Source organism: Annulohypoxylon truncatum (assembly GCF_022578515.1).
Source record: "Annulohypoxylon truncatum strain CBS 140777 unplaced genomic scaffold F4807scaffold_27, whole genome shotgun sequence".
Taxonomy (NCBI): domain Eukaryota; kingdom Fungi; phylum Ascomycota; class Sordariomycetes; order Xylariales; family Hypoxylaceae; genus Annulohypoxylon; species Annulohypoxylon truncatum.
In genome coordinates this window covers 296775-312734 of record NW_025953813.1, presented here as the reverse complement: position 1 = coordinate 312734, position 15960 = coordinate 296775, and the positions used below count along the sequence as shown (strand labels likewise).

At 48.8% G+C, this 15960-nt stretch overlaps 5 protein-coding genes across 5 annotated transcripts; 2 read left to right on the top strand and 3 right to left on the bottom strand.

Moving 5' to 3' along the window:
• Window positions 1-313: 313 nt before the first annotated feature.
• F4807DRAFT_462641 (uncharacterized protein) lies at window positions 314-682 on the top strand (the record flags this gene model as incomplete). The annotated part of the gene is made up of 1 exon (XM_048001860.1): window positions 314-682. The coding sequence occupies one exon, from the start codon at window positions 314-316 to the stop codon at window positions 680-682; it is 369 nt and encodes a 122-aa protein (XP_047852009.1).
• Window positions 683-757: 75 nt separating this feature from the next.
• Window positions 758-2985, bottom strand: F4807DRAFT_434760 (peptidase). Its single transcript, XM_047998832.1, has 3 exons — window positions 2761-2985; window positions 2528-2667; window positions 758-2481 (listed from the first exon to the last, which is right to left on the bottom strand). Exon 3 carries the CDS (start codon window positions 2246-2248, stop codon window positions 1163-1165), a length of 1086 nt encoding a protein of 361 aa, XP_047852008.1. The 5' UTR covers window positions 2249-2481; window positions 2528-2667; window positions 2761-2985; the 3' UTR covers window positions 758-1162.
• A 747-nt stretch (window positions 2986-3732) lies between these two features.
• F4807DRAFT_462639 (interferon-induced GTP-binding protein Mx2) lies at window positions 3733-6200 on the top strand (the record flags this gene model as incomplete). Its single annotated transcript, XM_048001859.1, has 7 exons — window positions 3733-3831; window positions 3892-4149; window positions 4208-4318; window positions 4370-4424; window positions 4473-4545; window positions 4594-5440; window positions 5496-6200. The coding sequence occupies 7 exons, from the start codon at window positions 3733-3735 to the stop codon at window positions 6198-6200; spliced, it is 2148 nt and encodes a 715-aa protein (XP_047852007.1).
• Window positions 6201-6331: 131 nt separating this feature from the next.
• Window positions 6332-7968, bottom strand: F4807DRAFT_434757 (AhpC/TSA family protein). The gene has a single exon (XM_047998831.1). It carries the CDS (start codon window positions 7642-7644, stop codon window positions 6976-6978), a length of 669 nt encoding a protein of 222 aa, XP_047852006.1. The 5' UTR covers window positions 7645-7968; the 3' UTR covers window positions 6332-6975.
• Window positions 7969-9999: 2031 nt separating this feature from the next.
• Window positions 10000-13547, bottom strand: F4807DRAFT_434749 (ankyrin repeat-containing domain protein). Its single transcript, XM_047998830.1, has 4 exons — window positions 11426-13547; window positions 11074-11333; window positions 10702-10986; window positions 10000-10632 (listed from the first exon to the last, which is right to left on the bottom strand). The coding sequence occupies exons 1-4, from the start codon at window positions 13299-13301 to the stop codon at window positions 10312-10314; spliced, it is 2742 nt and encodes a 913-aa protein (XP_047852005.1). The 5' UTR covers window positions 13302-13547; the 3' UTR covers window positions 10000-10311.
• Between the last annotated feature and the right edge of the window lie 2413 nt (window positions 13548-15960).

The following is a 15960-nucleotide window of genomic DNA, read 5'->3' as shown; positions in this document are numbered from 1 at the left end:
TGGGGATTGTCAAAGCGATGCCTGTCGGCTATGCGGGCCAAATTAACGATACGACGGTGTATGTACGGGGAGTGACATCGCGGATGAAGATCAGTCTGGGACACGCTGATAATATTTTACGACACTATATATTCCTACATATAAAAGGAATATTTAGTCCAGTTAAAAGCAATGGCTTGGGACAATTGGTACAATTAGAGAAGTAAATGTTCCTACAAGGACATTGATAAGCAACCAAGACGCATCCATCACTTCGAAGTCCTAAATAATGGCAAAACCGTCTACATCACTATAACCAGCCAGCGTCACCATAATGCACCTTCCAACTCTCACCACGATCCTCCTCTTCCTCCCCCAAATCCTCGCACAACCCACCACCTGCATCCAAGGTCCCCACTGCACATCCTGCGGCTGGTTCTGCAACCAGGGCTGCGATACCGCCCTGCTCGACAGCGCCGAGTGCGCGCGGTGTCTGTACTGCCGGCGCGAGAGCTCCGCCTGCGAATTCGTCGATGTAAGTCACACGTGGACCGCGGACCCGCCGAGTGCGGAGTTGTGCGAGGCTTGTGCGCGGGGATGCTGGTGTCGTGGGGATTGGTATTGTATGGATGATGGGACGGGGCCGCCGGAGGCTGGGAGTTCCCGTGTGAAGACTGGTACGGGGGATGGGGAGGGGGTTTAGAGCGCGGGATCGGGAAGGGAGAGTTGGGGGGTTTTAGGGAGGAGTGTATGGCGTTTGATACCTACACAACGGGATAGAGAAATGTGTTCATGATGGAGCTGAAAAGGGGTGATGAAGTAGGTTGCGAGTCCTTGTTCAATGCCTACCTCTTATGCAGGGGGGATTTCGGCTGGGTGATTGATACCTACCTCCTAGTTAATCATGTTGTATGATGGGCGGCGTCGAGTCATGGATGCTTAGAGGCTAGGGGGTTGTATCAGAGTGTCATTGCTATACTTGACGAGCTCATCCCGTAATAAGGGCTACATGATAAATTATGCCTCTGATAACTTAGGTGTCTTTCGATAAATCAAGGGGTAAGTACGCGAGATAATTACACGAGCCTTGATGTAGCAGGCGTATATGCTAACTACACTTCTTGACAGACTCCTGAAGGGTCTGAGACGCACAGAAATCAAGCTATCCCTAAACACCGACGATCTACAAAACCGCAGGTTCCAGAATAGCAAACCGATCCCTCTCCGAATCAAGCTCAGCCAACGTGTCGAACGGCAAAGTAAGCATCGGCGTCGTATGCCCAATATCCACATTAAAAAGAATCGGGAACTTCTTCTCCGCCAGAGGTCCCTCGCACAGGAGCCCCTTGATCACACCAATATACTCCTCCCTCATCTCCTTAGAATCGTACCCGAACGGCCGCCCGACCACCAGCCCCGCCGCGTCATCAAACACGCCCTGCGCTATGAGATCCGCGATCCCCGCTTGTACACGGTAGATCGGATTCCCCGAGACCTCGTCCTCGCCTATCGCCGTCTCGAAAAACACGATCCTGCCCCGCCAATCGGGCACGATACCCCGTATCCCAGCGAGCCGCGCCATCACAGTCAGACAACCGCCAAAAAGCCGTCCTTGGCCTTTGCCCGACCGGATCCATATCCATCCGGGCGTAGACGCAAGCTCCGGCGATCGCACCAAATCCGGACTAGTTTCGAAGACCGCTGCAAGCTTAGGCGCGTACGTGGCTGACCGCGCAAGCTCGCCGATCGGTTCGCGGCTCGTCGCGATGGCGCGGAACAGATTCCTAACGCAAAACGAGAGCGGCGCGGCTTCGTCGTCGACCGAGTTGGGCTCGCCGAGCTCCGGTATGGCGCCCGGTCCGTAGAAGGTGCGGAGCCCCGTAAGCGCGTGCAGGAACCAGTGTAAGCCGGTGATGTCGGAGTAGCCGACGACGATCTTCGGGTTGGCGCGGATGGCGGAGTGCAGCTCCGTGTCGGCGATTAGGGCGGGGAGCAGCTCGGTGAAACTCGGGCCGCCGATGGTGCATATGATGGCGGAGATGGACGGGTCTGAGAACGCGGCCCGCAGCTCGGATAGGCGGTTGCTGATGGATGATTGGATGCCCGCGTCTTCGTTGAAGAATTCCCGGACGTTGTATCCTTGACCCTCGAGCACGGCGGTCGCCCGTGACATGTAGGCTCGGCATAGCGCATTGAGTCGGGCTGATGGAGAGATGAATGCTATAGTTGCACCGGGCTCCAAGGCCTTTGGAACTACTGCTGAGGGCATTTCGAGCTGTGAATTCACCAGGGTTCTTTTCTAAAACCACTCCTATATTCAACGATGACTAGTACTTGTATTAGATGAAGGTTCGGGGCTGCCCTCTAGGAAACATAGTGTCTTGAATGTCTCTATTTATTCCAAGCCAAACCAGGACTGCGACTGCGCCCTTCGTGTGTCATGAGGGGAAGGAAGCATGACTAATCATCACACCATTCGTCGGCGTTACGATGTATTGACCCCTAGAGGTATGTTAGTTGAACCAAGTATAGGTCACTTCTTACCTACATGAGATATCTAATTTCCTGGCTTTGAATATTCTATGAATTTGACACTTGAAAGCCGAGCGTAAATGCCCATAGAAATAAGTGGTAGCGCAAGATGGAAGTCCGAATTGGCCGGCAAGCCATTAGAGGACCATGATTTACCTAGAAAAATTTGGTCATCCTTAGGAGTTTATTTATCCAATGATATAGAAGTTGTAGTCAATTCATGGTGTTTGACACAAGACTTTAACTTACATATACAAAGGATCTTCTTGAGGGGAGACTGGAGTCAATGAAAATCAGGTACCGACCTCGAAACATGGGTCTTGACGTAGAATCATGCAAGAAGTCGGATGTGGTCTAGCTCGGAAATGTAAGTCTTTGGGAGAATACGTGTTTATGTAGGTATTTTGGTACTCGTATAGAGCATGTAGAATCCCCCTGAGATGGTAATAAACCTCCAATACCGGTTGTATGCGGCCTACCGTGGATATGACGTTGAATTTTATGCCTGATCTCTTCTCTGCATCCTGGTTAAGGCTGTCTTCATGTTGTTTGCCCAACCCGACTTGCCCTATCCCCGAATCTGAAGCTACCCCTGGATATCCTCGCATCGCCTTGGGTAGTAGCCCGCAGGATGTGTGCGACCCAATATGCAGGACTCCGTTGTGGCTTAACTAGCGCCATCTGGGTCATGTATTAATGTGTCGTTTGATATGCCTGGTGTTGGGCAAGTAGACCGATACAGTAACCTGTCAGCCATGCCTCGTTGGTAAGACAAACGCCATAAATGGCAAGAATTACCATCGTGGTACTTGATGCCGTAGAACATACTACCTACCTGAAAGTCTGCGTCTAGTCCCCGGGAGGCTGCTTTCCGTGCCGTGATAACAGCAATGGATACTACTGCAGCCATATCCCTAGAATTAGAATTATCCAACGGCAATGATCCAGCAAACGACGACGGCAAGACGCAAGATGAAGCAGTCCTTCCGGTTACCCGGGTACATGGGTGCTCTATGGCAAACAGTTTTATGAGATCTGGCTGTTATGAACTCGCGGTTCCCAGCTTATTGAAGAGGTATATATGCATGCCATACTCTCAGTTCGAAAAGTCGTGCCAATCTACGTACCTGTCTTCCACAATATATTCTACTAAACCTACTTTATCTGTCCCGCTTTCTCTATATTCTAAGTCGAAACTATCAAATACTCATCATCATTATCATGGCGACCTCCGAAGTTGGATTAGGGAACCCGGCTGTCCTTAACAAGGTTGATAAGCTGAGAGAATTAAGCGTCGGAGCAATTATTCCTCTTCCTCAAGTACGTATATACCCTTATTTGAGTCGCAAGTTAATTAACGGATATCTTACCTCCTTGTAGCTTATTGTGGTAGGAGACCAGTCTTCCGGAAAGAGCTCGGTCCTCGAGAGTTTGACTGGGTTCTCGTTCCCTCGAGCCGCCGGACTATGCACCCGCTACGCCACCCAGATAACCTGTTCCCGCGAGCCGCGTAAAAGTGTTTCTGTGTCGATCATCCCTCGTCCAGATGCGAACGAGACACTCAAGACTCGTCTCTTCCAGTTCCAGCGCCAGATCACGGAGCTTGACAATGACCAACTCGCTGAAATCTTCGAAGAGGTATGTTGAATCATGGTGCCAACTTAGTCATTTTTCATCAACTAATATTTCTTTCAAGGCGAATGAGGCAATGGGCCTCCGAATGAGCGAATCCGATTTTAGTATGTTCGACGAAGGAATCGGAGCCTTCAGTCAAGATATTTTGAAAATTGAAATTAGTGGACCTGATGTAAAGTCTCGTGCACCTTATGCTGTAACCGAAAACTGAACCTTTCGACAGCAAACCCACCTGACGGTGATCGATGTTCCGGGAATATTCCGGGTCGCAACACCTGGTGAGCTATCACGTACAGATTCCTCAAGGGCCTGCTAATAGGTATTAGGACTTACCACTGAAAGCGATGTTACCATGGTTCGAAACATGGTCAAGTCGTATATGGAGAATAGTAGAACGATGTTCGTGTCCTAGCCCTTGACTAGATTTCTTAGCTGATAAGTCAATAGTATTCTTGCGGTCATGCCTTGCAACGTTGATATTGCCACTCAGGAGATCCTCAAGCTCGCCGAGACGGCGGACCCAGATGGTATTAGAACGATGGGAGTGCTGACAAAACCTGATCTCGCTATGGAACAGGCCACCCAAAGCGCAGTCATAGACTTAGTCCAGGGCAAGCGCAACAGGCTTACTCTCGGCTATTGCGTGGTGAAGAATCGCAGCGCAGACGATAGCAATTCGTCTATATCCGACCGCCTTGCCGCAGAGAAGGCTTTCTTTGCGGGGCCTCCTTGGACATCGGTCGCAAATCGCTGCGGTATCGAGTCCTTACAGACCCGCCTCAGCGAACTATTGATGTCTATCTCCAAGCGTGAGCTGCCCCACGTAAAAGCAGACATCGAAAACCGTCTGAATCTCCGTAAGTCTGAGCTAGAGGCCATGGGGCCGTCCCGATCCGACCAGAGCTCCCAAAGACTTTACTTGGGGAGGATCGCGTCTCGGTTTCAGGAAATAACGCAACACGCCCTCAATGGGTACTATACCGGGAATCCCATCTTCAAATCGGAGCCAAATTTGAAGCTTGCTACCAGAGCGATGGAACTGAACGAGGCTTTGTCCCACGTTGTGCTAAAAAGGGGACATAAGAGACATTTCGGCCCGGAGTTGGAGGACCAAGAAGTCACTCCCACTCGCAAGGAAGGGGACGTTTCTTTCAAGATTCCCCTCAACAAGTATCCGGAATTATCCCAGATCATTCATATCGATGAATATGAATGCCCGGAGCCCTCGGATGACCCGCTTCTGGAACATGTCATCGGGACGTACGAGGCTAGCCGTGGGCCTGAAGTTGGAACAGTAAGTGTCTTGCTCTCCAGCATTCTTGATCGGGATACTAAGCAATGATTTTTAGTTCGGGGGCCCTATACTAGCGATAGTATTCGAGGAACAGTCTGAGAAATGGGAGCCACTAGTGCTCTCGCACACCAGCAAGGCCATCAATATGGTCCACGACTATGTGTTCCAACTTTTTAGCAAGCTCTGTCCGGATACCCAAGTTAGGAACCAACTTTGGGAAGTTATTCTTCTTGACCAACTGCGCGACGCGTATCGTCGAGCTATGGACCATGCTCATTACCTCCTCGCGACTGAGCGTCGAGGTAGACCCAGTACTTTCAGCCATAAGTTCAGTGAAAATCTCGAGAAGAGGCGGGAGCAGCGTATACTCGCGCGCAACAAAACTGACGCGGCTGGTGACGAAAACGAAGAAGGCGAGTCCGAATATGAGCGAGCCGAATCGCGGGTGACAAGTCAGCCCACCACGATGAAAGACAACGTCCAAAAAACCTGTGAGGATATTGTGGACACTCTGATATGCTACTATAACATGTCCCGCGAACGTTTTGTCGATGCCGTCTGTCAGCAAGTTGTCAACGACTTCTTACTCGACGGCGAAAAGAGCCCTCTTAGGATCCTAAGTCCAGAGTTCACGATGAGTCTCGATCCGGAGCAGCTTGAGATGATCGCAGGTGAGGATATGGGGACGAAAAACCAACGACAAGCCTTAGCCCGGGAGATAGAGAGCTTGGAGGCGGCAATCAAGGTTCTGCGAGTGTGATTGTGTTATGGAAGAAACGGTACTATCGTGGGTTCTTGGTGTAGGAAGTTTAGGCAAGATGGCTTGAGTGTCTATGGTCATACTATGTCTGTTAGTTCAATATTTACGGCCTAGTGTACTAATACTTGGTGGGAGAAAGGAAAGAATGATGTTCAATTGAATGGGATTATTCAGTCATCCTCTCGTAATCTCTTTCCCTTTTCAAGTGGCGCATCTCCTCCGCACCTCCAACGAATTTCCCCGCATGGTTTCACCCCTGAGGATGTATTCTAATCTTGGCATTGGGTATCCGGGGAGACATGGGCAATTGTGCATAATGTGCGAAATTGGGTGCTTTGGGAATCATGCTATCACATTTTCACGATAGGGCGATGGGTATCATGTAGGTAGGGTTGTAGGAGTTGACCACATACCAAAGTACGGTACAGAGAGAGATGACCGTTTGGGTCCCGACGAGCTGGAACGGCTCGGCAGATGTGAGGCCGAGTTGGAGATCTCGGAATTAATCTTGAAATATTGAGGCACGGCTACCTATCGCATCGTACCGAGCTGATTGGACAGACGTCTCAATATCCCCAGACAGAAAAGATCGTGTCAATTCGTGAAGCATTCCCATATGAATAGCAATCTGCAATTCTCCGTCTAATAATATTAAGGCAGGGCCGTAGCCCGATGCTCAGAAACCTCAGAAAACCTAACGTACAGCAATACCGCCTACTTGACGTCAGCGGCCATAAACTTCTCCAATTTTTCCCCAACAGGTGGCTTGCATCCCCTACTCCACTCTGGCTCGCTTCTTAGACTCACCATTTCCGTTGGCGTTGCCATTCTCACCCGTGGTAGAGAAGTATTCCAGGCTTCCCTTAGGGTCGGCCTTCATTCCCTTGCTGCCGTTCTGCCATCCGGCGGGGCAGACTTCGCCGTGCTCGTCGGTGAACTGGAAAGCTTGGACGAGACGGATCGTCTCCTCGACGTCGCGGCCGACGGGCAGGTCGTTGACGGTGATCTGGCGGAGGATACCCTTGGGGTCGATGATGAAGAGACCGCGGAGGGCAACACCTTCATCCTCGATGAGGACGCCGTAGCTGCGAGAGATCTTGTGGGACTTGTCGGCGACGAGAGGAAGCTGCAAGTCGGAGCCAAGGCCACCCTGCTTGCGAGGCTTCTCGGTCCAGGCTAGATGGGTGAAGTGAGAGTCGGTGGAGACACCGAGGACGGTGGTGTTGATGGAGCGGAAACGAGGTAGGGAGTCGTTGTACTGGATGATCTCGGTCGGGCATACGAAGGTGAAGTCCATGGGGTAGAAAAGGAGGACAACCCTGTTGGCGATGGTCAGTTTGACACATTCGACATGCTTCAAAATCGTACAAATGGAGACGAAACGAAAATGAGGAGGGATGAGCGATGTCGGCGAGGGAGGGGGAAGGAGGAAAAAACTCACCATTGACCAAGGTAGTCGGACAACGAGATGTCCTTGAACTCACCGCCAGGGAAGACGGTGGTGGCAGTGAAGGCCGGAGCCGGACGTTGAACGAAAGCAGTAGACATCGTGAAAGATGATGAGAGTAGTGGTGATAGTGATTGAGTTATGCGTCGAGATGTGCGGTTGTTTGATGATGATGGAGGTGATTGTTATAGTTTGGGATTAGGCAGTTTGGATTAGGCCGTTTGAATTTTAGTGAGAAAAATATCGAAACGGAAGAAAGGTCTAGAAATTCTTATCACGGCTCGAAAGCAAACGGCAACAGGGAACTACAATGGGTCGTGCGTATGGCAGTCACCTAAGTTACCTGGGCAATCTCCACCGGTTGCCCAGGTCGCTCCTTATCATCATTTCGCTAATCCCAACTTAGCTTTTCTCACCATCGCGTGATTATCGTCTATCGGCCTGTCTTGCCTGACAACGCGTCTGCCCCACTCGCGCTTTCCTCCTCGAACTCTTAAAACTCCTCGATTCTATCATAGAAAACCGCGCATTGACCAATCATAGCATTTCTTCACCTAGGCTTGGCGCGGGATGAAGAAGATATTTTTATGTACCGCCAGGGGCAGATTTAGAGAGGCTCTAAGTGGGGCGGCCGCGCTTTATGTATGCTATTTATGAACGAAATAGGTAAATATTCCCTACTTCCATTCCACTTTTCTCAACGTACTTAGCTCGTTCAGGAGCGAAGTAATGAGTCAGCAAGCACATGTTTCCATTAAAGCGAAATATTAGCACAGATTCGACTTCAAATCTCTATCCGATCTCGGAGTGGATCTAAACCACCTACATTCCGAATAGCGAAGTGATGTGTAGCTTCCCAACTGAATGGGACCGGGTTTCTTAGTATCAACCTTGTACGACAGAAATCGCATAAACTTGACTAAACGCTAGCTAGGTGTATCGATTAGCCGCCTCAACCTTTGGGTAAGGACTGCATAGTACGCATCTTAGCGTCATGTACCAAGACCCAAATATGAAGCTATCACCAACCTATAAATATGTCCAAGGTGATGACATTGCCGGTTTTCCGTTGAAGACATTGAAGTACGATAATCAAAGGGGAATTGTTATACCATAAGCCCAAGCTGCTGTGGAGTAACAGCAGGCAAGAATCCAAGAAAGGGGTGAATTCATTGCTAAATATTAATCGGCTTCTTTATACTAATAATTGGTATAGAACTACCGGCCAGGCTCTAGATAGATGGATTCCACTGCAGAAAATCCTGGAGAGCTGTAATACGCAATACTAATTTCTCGTTGTTAAGAGCCTTGAGGATCTACGTCCCATCCGCAATGAAAGGCTAGTAGAACCAGCCAATATAAGACCGAAAGTTCTGCCGAGATTCCTCACATCTCGCCTTCAGTGCCTACTCTCTCAGTAGTCCGATGCAAAGGCTTGTTCCCAGTACCCCAGATCCCCAGTCTCTTCCGCTGCGCATCCCAGCATCGGTGGGTCCGAGGCGTGAAGTCGCCGTGACCCGGAGTGGCAAAGAACGTCTCGGCAGAGACTCCGGTAAGGATGTAGATGGGTGGGTCGGACTTTAGATGTTAGCTTAACATGTTTCCGGAAGGTGATAACCTTTCAAGGTGTCGTAGCTTTCGTGCTGCCTGAGCTTGAGCCCGGCCACCCGCTGTATACATTGATGATGGCATCGACGCCGGTGCAGCCACGACCCAATGAGAAGACGTCATCATACTTGGTGAATCTTGTTAGGAGGCTGTTAACGGCGTAACGGCCGATGTTGCCTGTGGCACCGTGACAAGAACTAACATGATCCCAAAATCTGATATCAAATATGGGAATGAACCTGCGGATTATGATGATTAGGATAATTAATAACAAAACTCGGAACTCAGTGTTACATCACAAATCTCCGAATCGTGTATCGTCATGTTGCAGTTTGCTTCATCCTTCAAATTGAGGATTACATTAAATTGTTAGGTATTCTGAGAAGCATCCACTATAGCCTGTTGCTTCCCTTGCCTCTTTGTGTAAGGAAGTTCGAGATATTTATCACCAAGTTCGATTCTTAATTAATAGTTCATCTATACCTATTCTACTATTCTAAAATCCATATCGGCTTACAGATTGAAGGAAAATCTTAGTGGAGAAATTGTGGTGTACCTAATTATATGAATTGCATCCCTTGGAAGACTGAAAAGGGTTTGAAAAGGGGTGGTTACACAGATAATGTTTCGTAGGACAACTCTAGGTACCCATCATTTTCCAAGCGTTTCATCGGTGCTGTGCGTCGTGTAGGTATGATTATTACTGATGTTTTCATGGTGTAATTTCCGTATTATGGCTTTTTAGTTCATCTGCTTCAGCAGTTTCGTCCTCGAATTATTCCATGCACATGATCGAAATAACTTCACGATGTTTCATCATTAAGCTATAGCTCTGTAGATATCCATATGTGCTGTTGAAATCGCAGTAAATGATTTATGCTTCAACATATAGCAGACAAATAAATCCCCTTAAAGTGAGGATAGATCTGCCATGACCGGCCGTCGTTTATTCATACATTTACCTGAACCAACCTTATAAGACAATGGATATCAGAAGTATTGGTGACAAAGGGAAAGTAATTAATGAGCGGTATTTAATAGTAGGTTCAGTTTTCCCTACAATGACTTCGCAGCTAATAATAGCTGCTTACCCTCGTCCCAACCCCGGTGCTCGGCGATCTCGATTATCGTCATTCCAGAATCGTCTTTAGCATTGAGGTCGACACCGGCCTTATCTATCATGAGCTTGAGCACTTCAGCGTCTCCATTCTCAATAGCCTGGATGTAGGCGTTGTGGCCGCGGTAGATCTTGTTCGGGTCCGCGCCGTATCTTAATAATAACTCGACAATCTCTGTGTCTGCACCGTGTAGTCTTCGCAGCGCTTTAACGATGGGCAGATGTTCACCAGGCGCGTTGACATCAGCATTGGCCTCCTCCTATATCATAGTCGTGTTAGTCATGCAGGCTTCATTTTAGTAGGCGCATGTTCTAGGGGGCTATCTTACTAATAAGTAGTGAACGATCTCCTTACGATCTTCACGAATAGCCGTTGTTAACGGCGAGAAGACACCTCCGTTACGGTCCTCTACGCTCACACCAGCCTTCAATAACAACTTAATGCTTTCCAGTTGGTTAGCTACGACAGCCATCTCCATGACTCCCTTGAAGGCGCGCGGTTCCGCCAATGCAGGTAACAATCGCTTTAGAATCATAGGTTGGCGCACGGCCATGCAGACCGGCCAGTTCTCTCCTCGAACGTTGGGATCGGCGCCGCGCGATAGGAGGAAGTCCTATTCAGTGCCAAAACGTTATTAGCAACTCGTCACTGGTACTCTGGAGGAAAAAGAGAAAATCTTTTGGTTTCTAGAAGTCCTTACCACTAAGTCAGCGCGGTTCTCACGGATCGCCGTAGTCAAGGGTGTGGCACCGGTCTTGGGGGTCTTGTCGTTGGGCGAAACTTTTCCGGTGTCGAGCAACCAGTAAAGAGCCTCGACGTTCTTGCATTGGACTGCAGTTTCTAGGATACCCTTGGGGTTGTTTAGGTCGGCGCCGGCAGCCACTAATGGCGCTAGGTATTGGGTTCGGTAATGCGTCACACACTTGAAAGCGGGATATTCAGCGCTGGGTGTATTGGGGTCTATTCAACAGTAATCGCCAGTTAGCCTCGGATACTCTGACATCCTTCAAAAAAAGGAAAAAAACCAATATAGCGGGTTACTAGTGACTTACCTGCGCCATTGGCAAGAAGCAGCTCAAAGATGTCGGCACGGTTGTCTCGAATAGATGAGCAAAGTGGTGTATAGATACCATCCTTTTTGGCGTTAGGATCGACGCCGGCTTTGAGCAATACTCGAACAGATTCTTTATTGTTGATGGAAGTTGCCAATTCCATAACTCCAGGGGCTTTCTTGGGATCGGCGCCACGAGCAAGTAATATCTCAAGAATGCGAGGCGACCCTACCGCAGGCCATAACATATGCTTTGGTCCGGGGAGGTTGGGATTCGCTCCGTGATCTAGAAGGCTAGTAACAATTTCAAGGCGGTTGGAATTGATGGCTTCGAAAAGCGGTGTGTGACCCTCTCTGTTTTTCACGTTGGCATCTGAACCATACTCGAGAAGCATATCGATAATCTTCTTTGTTCTCTTCTTGGAAATTGCTGCTAATAGCGCGGTGTCTCCGTTTGCCATGACATGGTTGACGTCGCCTCCGTAAGTGAGAAGAATGCGGGCGAGATCAAACTTGTCTTCGAGAACGGACATAGCGAAAGGTGTCTCGTTTTCTGGTCCTGCTGAGGAATTGGCATCCGCGCCGTACTTCATCAGCATGATAGCAGCCTCTCGGAACGACTCTTCAACCGATAAGTATAAGGGGGTAATATTCCGGTTGTCGGCGGCGTTGGGGTCGGATCCGAAGAGTAACAGGAGACGAACAGCCTCGGCATCGTGGCGTGCGATAGCGTGGTTTAAGATATGGGCATCGGGGCCACTATTGGGGGAGACACCTCGGTCAAGAAGCTGCTCTAGTAACTTGTGGTTGCCCGTATCCACAGCAGAGATCAATGATTCTCTCATAGCGGGCGTATCGGCGCCGGATGTATTTCGCGGACTCCACCGAGGCATAGTAAGAGGATCAGCCTTCAAGCGAATAACCTTATACGGGTCGAACGAATCCATCTCTTCTACTAGGGTATCCACCTCCGTCATTTGACCCGAGCCCGAGGCAACGGTACTATGTGCGAGAGACCGATCTAAGGTCTCTACCGTCGACATCACGCGCTCTCGCGCGCCACGAGAAGAACCGCTACCGATTGTGTAATTGGATAACGAAGGCTCGCGTTGTATCTCCGGAAGAAGCTGAACTCCATGACCTTGAATATTATCTTCACGTCTTCCGAGGGAAGAGTGATCCCTAAGAGAGGGGTGCTCCTTCGTAGAAGAATGGTCCGTTATCGAGCCTTTGCTATGGGCTAAAGGCTGTGGCGGTAACGGCCAAACGGGCGGGACTTCGTCGACTTGGTGAGTGACGGTGTTGTTGGTGTTCAGAGACTTCAGTTTCGTGATGCCCGCAACAGTCTTCCCTCTATCCATGCGTTCGAGCGCGGCAGCCAAGCCCGTATAGCCTATACCAACCGACTCGTCAATCTTGGCATCCCCGAGAGACCATTGAAAGACGAGAGAGCTCATCCTCAGTGCCTCTCGAGTCTTTGCCAGGTTGTCCCTCATTTTCTCGACATCGTTGTCGGCAAACATCTTGCGCCATCCCTTCTGAATCTTTCCCATCGTGCCCTTCTTTTCGTATTCCAGGAGGCGGGTCAGCATATGGTCTAGCACCTGAAAATCCGTGTTTGTAGCCCTAAACTTCTTCTCGAGCTCCGTAATCATTTCTACCGGGAATCTCTGATTGCTTCTGGAGAATTCGGTCAATCCGGCCTCGAGCGACCACATTATCCGGCACGTCTCTAGGAAGTCGTGCGCTAATTCGTCGAACTGATGCCCATGCTTTTCGACGGTACCGACATATTCGAGCATGTGAATTGATATCTTGTTGCCAAGCACCGTAGCCTTATGGCATTGGCTAACTACCGATTCGATAGAGGGGGCCATGATGACCACTCAAAAGTTGAGTCGCTTAACTTATCCGGGTGGTCTTAGACCGGCAATGGTTTACGTCGTTGCTTTTTCCTACAGCCCTACCTAGCAGTAGGAGGGGATACTAGGTCAGGGAACAAAATCTAGAAAGAGGATTAAAGGGCCGTCGTCACGAGACAGCTGGGAAGGATATATTTATGCGATGCGATCGACGGAGCCAGTGATCTGACCCTCAGCTCTTGTGGATCTTCGGTTAGGTGCAGAATGGAGCACGCGAACGGAGAACTATGTATGCAAGCGCTTTGATGGAAATCTAGCGTACCAAACAACATTATCTCAGCCCGATGATAGCTCGCCGACAGTTTGCTATTCGCGAACTCCCCGTCTTCAACCAGTCAGTGCGGCTGGATTAGTTCGTCCTTGATACAGGTTTGCTCCCTAGGTCTCAAGGATAAGGCCTGCATGACCTCACTTATCCACCGATCGGATCAATGGATTCCACCAGGTTCATTGGTGCCGTAGTCTCCGAAGCTTGTATGGACTTGTTTACCCCTGATACCCTACGTGCTTAGGCCACTCCACCCACCCAAGCAAGCTGAGATGATGCTCAGTCACTACCGAGATCCAATCGACGACTACGTATATACATACCTACCTACGTATACGTACTAGTCAGTCAAAGCGATGATATCAAGACGAGCTTACTCATTTGCTCGAGAGCGGTACTTCTGCGGTACTCTTCTGCAAAGTACCGGCTGGGGTCCCACGTGGCGAATTTCCAACGCCGTCCCAAGCAAGATAGGTACGATGCATGGAAGGTAGTACTTCATAGATCGAAGCTAGGAATAAAACTATTGTACTATAGCATACGGAGACCCCGCGACTATTGAAGATTGTTCGAGGTCCCGTATAGGTAGCGAACTGGAGAGCCTACACATCCAAAGCCAAATCAAATTCTACCTAGGTAAACACACCTACGTTCTGCCCACTCAAAGCCCAACCTACCCAAGACTTCAGCCAACAGAGATACATGTTTATGTCTGGGGTTGAGCATACTATGCTACTTAGTGGGTTTCAGCTAAGAGTAGTGATTACCTGACATAGTATGTCTGATAGTAAATCAGGATCAACAGTGAGATAGAGGGTAGAAAAGAGGACATAACCCTAGCCGTTCTGCTTCTTAGAACAAATTCCAGGAGACGGGAGCCGAGACTCCATACTAACCGTTTTCCTATCACGCTAAGCATGCACCGGCTTCAAACCCGGGCCCGGACATAGAGACACCGGTGTCTTGGCATATATGGGAAGACTCGAATGGTCGGTAATTATTTACTACTTGCGGAAAGTTTCGTCCAGTTTTTACATAGTAATATAGCTGCTCCAAGTTCGGATCCACCCGGTCTCGTTTTCAAACTCACCAGACTAATATCTAGAGTCAAAGCGCTACACTGCAGCTTGCCCACTTGAGCATTTCTTTGGGAGAACTTGACCAACTACGGCCTAATGTGATGGGAAAATGGCCGTTAGCCCTCCCCAATTGTTCCAAGTGGTTTGTTAGTCGTCCGTATGAGGATGTTGCCGAGGCTTAGCTTGTTACATCGCAAACGTACGTGCATACAAACATACGCAGTACCAAGCAGTATAGTAGCTGAAGATTTTTTTACGCGAGCTTCTCTCTTGATCTACGGAAAATAGATTAGAAAAATAGATTGGACCGTTCCCTCGGATTTCTTTGGTCTGTGCAAGGTCGGATTTGAGATTCAGGGATGGAGGGGTGAACGAGGAAACTCGATTCAGTCATGTTATATATTTCAGTCTTCTTGCTTCATTTCTTTCCAGCGTACGTATGCATCCTAAAAGTTATATATATAATATAATTATATAAGTATGTATATTATAGTAGGTAAGCATATATATTCAAGATTAGCATCGTTGCCAGCTTCGTCCGAGACAAATTTAGTTAACATCATACGATAGTTTCACAATTATCACATAGTATGATGCTCTTAGTAGTTGGGAAGTAAGTAGGCTAACCAATATCTGTTGTGTTCCATGGTTGTCTCTTCAACTTGGCCAATGTTTCTTAATATGTAGGTGTGTTTTTGCTGACGAATACCCTAGACTTTAGCCACGCTTTCTTATAGCCCCGGTCAGAGTCCCGGTCAGTCATGCCCCACGTATCAGCTGCTGGCTAGTCTTCAACGAGTCTCGAACGGGAGATCGACTTACATCATCATGCTCCTCTTGCATTAATAACTGTTTCGCTACATATGCAGGCGCGCATGTAGGTGGTGCATGCGGCTTTAATATGAAAAGGATCGAACCCTTTGTGTTGCGTTTACAATATTCTTCGACGTTTCAACATAATCACCAGGTGGTATAATTGATGGGATATTCTAGCGTATTGTTTGTATGGAGCCGGCTGTTTAACTAGTACATGAGCTTAAGTGTGATCATTGGATTCCATGGAATAGATTGGATCGTTTGAAATGACTCCCAATAATACGCCTTCTATAGATGGGTTCAGTAGTGGATATGGGGTTTGTTCCATGGTTTATAATGCTTGTAAGGGGCAGATCACTCGCATTGGAGATTCAAATCTCTTATCAACCAGTTCAACCCCTTGACATGATGGTGGGCTGGCATTATGACTTCGTCATGTTTCAACTATCAT